We start from the raw sequence: 7146 nt of genomic DNA on the forward strand, positions 1-7146 counted from the left end.
GGCATGAGCCACCATGCCCAGCTAATTTTTATGTTTTTAGTAGAGACAAGGTTTCCCCATGTTGGTCAGGCTGGTCTTGAATTCCTGACCTTGTGATCTGCCCGCCCCGGCCTCCCAAAGTGCTGGGATTACAGGTGTGTGCCACTGTACCTGGCCAGAACTTACAAGTTCTTACTATTATTATTACTAAAAAATTTTTTTGAGATGGGTCTTGCTATGTTGCCCAGACTTGTCTCAAACTCCTGGCCTCAGGTGTTCCTCCTGCCTCCAAAAATGCTGGGATTACAGGTGTGAGCCACTGCCTCCAGAGAGAATTCACAGTTTAGAGCTACACTAGCCAATCTGATAGCCACTGGGCACATGTGGTTGTTTAAATTTAAATATATTAATATTAATTGAATCTTAAAATTCAGTTCACATTTCAAGTGCTCACTGACCGCAATCTCCACCTCTCGGGTTCAAGCAATTCTCCTGCATCAGCCTCCTGAGTAGCTAGGATTACAGGCGCCAGAATAGACCACGTATAGTAGTGGCTATTAATATTGGACAGCACAGATATGGAACATTTCTATGTGTTGACAGTGCTGGGTAATAGAGACAGGAATCTAGATTACACTGGAGGGAGGCACAGTGAAAGTGTCTCTGAAGATGATACATTAAAGCTAAGGCCTCCCAGGACTTTGGGAGGCCAAGGCGGGTGGATCACCTGAAGTTGGGAGTTCAAGACCAGCCTGACCAACATGGAGAAATCCCATCTCTACTAAAAATATAAAATTAGCTGGGCAGGGTGGCACATGCCTGTAATCCCAGATACTCAGGAGGTTGAGGCAGGAGAATCGCTTGAACCTGGGAGGCAGAGGTTGCAGTGAGCCAAGCTTGCGCCATTGCACTCCAGCCTGGGCAACAAGAGCAAAACTCCATTTCAAATAAATAAAATAAAGCTGAGGCCTAATGGATGAGAAGTTGGCAGCAGGGTGAATTTTTGGGGAAGATGTGTTCTTGGGGGAGGATACTGCATGTGCAAGGGCCATGAGGCCAGATGGGTTTTGGTGGTTGTAGAAACTAAATGAAGGTCAGGTACAGCGGCTCACGCCTGTAATCCCAGCACTCTGGGAGGCTGAGGAAGGTGGATCACTTGAGATCAGGAGTTCGAGACCAGCCTGGCCAATGTGGTGAAACCCCACCTCTACTAAAAATACAAAAAAATTAGCCAGGTGTGGTGGCATTCGCATGTAGTCCCAGCTACTCAGGACGCTGAGGCAGGAGAATTGCTTGAACCCAGGAGGTGGAGGTTGCAGTGAGCTCTGGCAGCCATTTTGGACTATGAAGCATTTTGAGAATGGAAGTGATGTGTAAGAAACGAGATTGTGCCACTGCACTCAAGCCTGGGTGACAGAGTGAGACTCCATCTCAAAAAAAAAAAAAAAAAAATTTAGCTGGGTGCGGTGATGCACATCTGTAGTCCCAGCTCCTTGGGAAGCTGAGGTGGGAGGATCACTGGAGCCCAAGTGTTTGAGGCGGTGCTGAGCCGTGACTGCGCCACTGCACCCCAGCCTGGGCAACAGAGCGAGACCCTGCCTCTAAAGAAAACACAAAACCCTCAAAACCAAACTAAACTAAACAAAGACCTGAGGCAGACAGGTGCCAAATTACATAGGTCATAGTAAGGCCTTTGGATCTTATTCTAAGAGGAAGGGAAGTAATTGAAGTGCCTGAGAAAGGAGGGTGACATGATCTGATTTACATTAAAAAATAAAAAATTGGCAGTGCAGGGTGGCTCACACCTGTAATCCCAACACTTTGGGAAGCTGAGCCCAGGCGTTTGTCATCAGCCTGGGCAACCTAGCAAGACCCTGTCTCTATCAAAAATACAAAAATAGCTGGTTGTGGTGGCGTGCACCTGTAGTCCCAGCTACTCCAGTGGCTTAGGTGGGAGGAACTCCTGAGCCTAGGAGTTTGAGGCTGCATTGAGCCATGATCTCACCAGTGCACTCCAGCGTGGGTGACACAGTGGGACCCCCCCCCCCCCCCCTACATTTGGCATTTCTCCCCCTGCTATCCCCCCCCCCTCCCCCCCCCCCCCCCCCCCCCCCCCCCGCCCCCCCCCGCTCCGCCCCCCAAAAATCACTCGCTGCTGGGTTGAGACTTGGCTGTAAGGTAGCAGGAGTGGAAGCAAGGAGATCAGAGAGGAGGTCATTGCAACAGCCTGGGCAAGAAGTCAGCTTGGCTCAGCCCAGGTGGTGGCAGTGGAGGTGGTGAGGAGGGGGAGGACTGGAGAGAAACGAGATGGGAAGCTCCGTCGCCACACTGGAGTGCAACGGGGCGATCTCGGCTCACGGCAACCTCCACCTCCCGGGTTTAAGCAATTATCCTGCCTTAGCCTCCAGAGCAGCTGGGACTACAGGCACGTGCCACCATGCCTGGCTAATTTTTGTATTTTTAGTAGAGACAGGATTTCACCTTGTTGGCCAGGATAGTCTGGATCTCCTGACCTCATGATCCACCTGCCTCAGCCTCCCAAAGTGCTGGGATTATAGGCATGAGCCACTGCGCCCGGCTAGTCTCACTGAATTCTTTTTTTTTTTCTCTTTTAGTAGAGATGGGGTTTCACCATGTTGGCCAAGCTGGTCTTGAACTCCTGACCTCAGGTGATCCGCCCGCTTCAGCCTCCCAAATTTTGCTGGGATTATAGGCGTGAGCAAAATTCTTCTTTGAAGAAAGGCCTAGCCTCTCAGTGGCTCATGCCTATAATCCCAGCACTTTGGGAGGCTGAGGCAGATGGATCACTTGAGGTCAGGTGTTCAAGACCAACCTGGCCAACATGGTGAAACCCCGTCTCTACTAAAAATACAAAAATTAGCCGGGCATGGTGGCGGGTGCCTGTAATCCCAACTACTCGGGAGGCTAAAGCAGGAGAATCGCTTGAACCCAACCGGCAAAGGTTGCAGTGAGCAGAGATCCAGCCACTGCACTCCAGTCTGGGCAACAGAGTAAGACTCCGTCTCAAAAACAAACAAACAAACAAAAAGACCTGATACTCCCATTTTTCACAAAAGGAAACAGAGGCCCAGGGAGGAGCTGATTGCCCGAGAGTGACTGCACCGTCTGCCTGCATGCAGGCCCCTGCCCGACCCCACGCCTTGCCCATGTCTCTTGTTCCTTACTTGGGCCCCCGTTGCATTTGGTGGTATTGCAGCACTTCAGGAAGTGGAAGGTGTCTTCACTGTGGAAACCAGCGATGCCTGGGCAGCCAGGAAGGTAGCCACAGCCACGGATGTGGTGGTCATCCTTTGGAGGCCCTATAGGGGCCAGGGGACAGAGGTTGGATGTCAGATTGTGCATGAGGAACTAAGATGGGATTTGCCCACCATAGCAGGCATTCAGCCATTCTCTACTTCACCCTTCATCATAGGACCCTCATTTTATCTAGGACAATCACAGATCTTGTCGAAAACGACATATTCCTGCCCCTGTAGGTATGGTCATGTGATGAAATTCAGACCAATGTGATATAAATAGAAGTGCTTTAAGGGACTTCCAGAAAGGAGAACCCTTACAGAAGGAGGAGTGTCCTGTTTTTTGTCCCTTTTCTTTTCTTCTTCCTCCTTTCTGGAACTTACATGTGAGGCCTGGAGCTCTGGCAGCCATTTTGGACTATGAAGCATTTTGAGAATGGAAGTGATGTGTAACAAATGGGAAGGCGGCCAGGTGCGGTGGCTCACACCTGTAATCCCAGCACTTTGGGAGGCTGAGGCAGATGGATCACGAGGTCAGGAGTTAGAGACCAGCCTGATCAACATGGTGAAACTGCCTCTTCTAAAAATACAAAACTTAGCTGGGCATGGTGGTGGCACGCACATGTAGTCCCAGCTACTCAGGAGGCTGAGGCAGGAGAATCACTTGAACCCTGGAGGCAGAGGTTGCAGTGAGCCAAGATTGCACCATTGCACTCCACCCTGGGCGACACAGCAAGACTCCATCTCAAAAACAGAACAAAACAAAACAAACAAACAAACAAAAAAACCCAAGAAGGCATCTGGGTTCCTGGTGACCCTGGAACTGTCCTTGTGATCCTGGACTTCCTATCACTGGACTTCCTGTGTGTGAGAGAGCTTTGCCACTTGCTGACATCCCTGTCACTTTGAGGTTGTTGTTAAGTGCAGTCTTGGGGAGGAGCAGAGCATGGAGGAGTTCCAGCAGGTTGGGGCTCACCCTCCTCAGCTTCTGAGGTCCGGTGGGTCACCACATCCACGCACTGTTCTTTAGGGCTGGTGCATTGCAGGCTCTGGTGCCGGCCCCTCTCACAGCTCATGTCTGATGAGCCACAGGAAATGCATTCCAGGAAACGGCTTCGGGGAAAGGTGACAGCCGGGCCTGTTGGGAAGAGGAGCAGGGGAGTGAGACTCCGTGGGGACAGTCCTGGAGCTCCAGCTCTGCGAGGACTCGCTCGGCATCAGTTCCTCCTTATCCCCTCCTGCAGCCAGTCATCGAGCCCTGCCTATTCTGCCTGCTGAATCTTTCTAGAATCCACCCCTCCTTTCAGCCCCATGGCCCAGTCCAGCTCAGACCTCCTTCAACTCCAGCTACCTCCCTAGCCTCTGGTTTCCATTCTTGTCACCCCCTACTCATGCCAGTGCAGCATTCCCACATGGTCCTAGAAGTATATTTCTTTCCTTTTTTTTTTTTTTTTTTTTTTTTTGAGAGGGAGTCTCACTGTGTCACCCAGGCTGGCATGCAATGGTGTGGTCTCGGTTCACTGCAACCTCCACCTCCTGGGTTCAAGTGATTCTCCTGCCTCAGCCTCTGGAGTAGCTGGGATTTCAGGCGCTTGCCACCACACCTAGCTAATTTTTGTATTTTTAGTAGAGACATGGTTTCACCATGTTGGTCAGGCTGGTCTTGAACTCCTGACCTCAAATGATCCACCTGCCTTGGCCTCCCAAAAAGCTGGGATTACAGGCGTGAGCCACAAAGTCCAGCCTTCCCCACTCTCCCCACCCCGAGACAGAGTCTCACTCTGTCACCCAGGCTGCAGGCTCATGAAGGATCCAGCCACAACCACCTAGCTAAGGCACTCCAGGGTTTTTGACCTTCAGAAACTTTGTGAAATAACGCATGCTTATTTTAGTGCTGCAAACTGTAAGGCAGCAATAGATAATAGATAAGCAATAGATAATACACTACCTAATCGTCCCTGGGATCAAAGACTCACTTGGCTGATTTGTGGTCACTTTGCCTTTTGCACGGACCTTGTGGTGTCGGCCAGCTGGATCCGTGACTTTTCCCTGGAAACACCAGAGTCTTTCCTCTGCCCAGGCCTTGGCTCACACCATTTCCCATGCTTGGCATGCCCTCCCCGTCCTGACCCCAGATACATCTGAGCTGAGTCCAGGCCAAGTCTTAAAAACGTTAGAGGACCATGTTGGCCAAGGCTCTCAACTGGCAAGGTGCGAGCTGTAATTAGGCAAATCATTTACATCCAAAGCCCCCCCGTCCCCCTCAAAGAAAAATAACTACAAAGCCAATAACCCATGTCTTCTCACACAAACTTCCATGAAGGTGAAAACGCAAAATCTCATCTTTGCCAAAGTAGCTGTTCACACCTAGCACATCTACTTTCTCTAACTCCTACTCATTCTTCAGTTTCACCTGTCATCTTCAATTTCACCTCTTTTAGGAAGCCCTCCCTGACCCATCAGGCTGGGACATGTGCCTACTTTGAGCTCCCACTGCCCCCTGGACTTTGAGCTCCTCCTGCCCACTCTGGGTGGTCACTCATGGGTCTCCTGTGTAAACTCTCTCTCTTTTTTTTTTTTTGACATGGAGTCTGGCTCAGTTGCCCAGGCTGGAGTGCAGTGATGTGATCTCAGCTCACTGCAACCTCTACCTCCTGGGTTCAAGCTATTTTCCTGCTTCAGCCTCCTGAGTAGCTTCCATTACAGGCGCCCACCACCATGCCTGGCTAATTTTTGTATATTTTTTAGTAGAGATGGGGTTTCACCATGTTGGTCAGGCTTGTCTTGAACTAACTCCTAATCTCATGATCCGCTTGCCTTGGCCTCCCAAAGTGCTGGGATTACAGGTGTGAGCCACCGCACCTGGTTGTGTGAATTCTTTTTGTGCCACTGTTCTAAATGCCAATGAGCCTCAGAGTTACTTTCTTTTCTTTCTCTCTGTCTTTTTTGAGACAGGGTCTTGCTCTGTCTCCAAGGCTGGAGTGCATTGGCACAATCATGGCTCACTGCCACCTCGACCTCCCTGAGCTCAAGTGATTCTCCCATCTCAGCCCACTGAGGAACTAGGACTACAGGTGTGTGCCACTACACCCGGCTAATTTTTGTATTTTCTGTGGAGATGAGGTCTTGCCGTGTTGCCCAGGCTACTCTCAGATTCCTGGGCTCAAACGATCCTCCCGCTTCAGCCTCCCAAAGTGCTGGGATTACAGACCTGAGCACTGCACCTGGACAGGCTCTGTTTTAAGTCCTTTTTATTTCTCACAGTATAGACTCTCCCATGGGGCAAATATCAATTGACACGACTTCATTTCCATCTATCTGCTCATCACTCACAAATCTCTCTCTGGTTCAGACTTGTCTAGGAGCTCCAGACCTGTGCATGCAACTCTCTTTGATGCCCCATGGCTAGAACTCAAACACCTGTCCCAAATGAAATTCCCTGTCTTCTCCTACAACTGACCCTTTTCTTGAAGTCCACATGTCCAAGGCAGCCCCATGCGGTCCCCAGGGCAGAAGCCTGGCAGACCCCTCGCTCCTCCCCATCTGTACATCAATCCACACGCTTCTACTGTTCCATCTCCTAGTTCTCTCATCCTTTTCCTCTGCTATGTCTGACCTCTATCAAGCACATCTGCAGAGTTCTTCACTTGAGTCACTGTTCTACATTTTCTGCTGGACTCTTTTAAAACACAGATTCCAGGTGCCAAAACGTACCCTTTCCTCTGTCGTCCTAATGTATTGATTGTAGCAGTTTTCATGTGTCCTGTCATAAAATCCACTATCTGAGTCACTACAACTCTGTTTCTATAGTTGGATTTTGCCCTTGGTTTCTGGTCAATTGGTCCTTTTTATTTTCTTCAGAAAACCTTGTAAAGTTGTTTTTTTTTTTTTTTTTTTTTTTTTTTTTTTT

At 49.8% G+C, this 7146-nt stretch overlaps 1 protein-coding gene across 3 annotated transcripts in view; it reads right to left on the reverse strand.

The window, feature by feature from the left end:
* PLAUR (plasminogen activator, urokinase receptor) overlaps window positions 1-7146 on the reverse strand; it is a 28145-nt gene that overhangs the window by 10577 nt on the left and 10422 nt on the right. For all 3 annotated transcript variants that reach the window (XM_017502331.2, XM_017502332.2, XM_017502334.1), the window contains exons 4-5: window positions 4213-4374; window positions 3165-3299 (exon numbers count right to left, since the gene is read on the reverse strand). In XM_017502331.2, coding sequence (XP_017357820.1) covers window positions 3165-3299; window positions 4213-4374 — 297 coding nt within the window. The remainder of the gene's footprint in view (window positions 1-3164; window positions 3300-4212; window positions 4375-7146) is intronic.

This window comes from Cebus imitator, unplaced genomic scaffold, assembly GCF_001604975.1.
Source record: "Cebus imitator isolate Cc_AM_T3 unplaced genomic scaffold, Cebus_imitator-1.0 Scaffold296, whole genome shotgun sequence".
NCBI lineage: Eukaryota > Metazoa > Chordata > Mammalia > Primates > Cebidae > Cebus > Cebus imitator.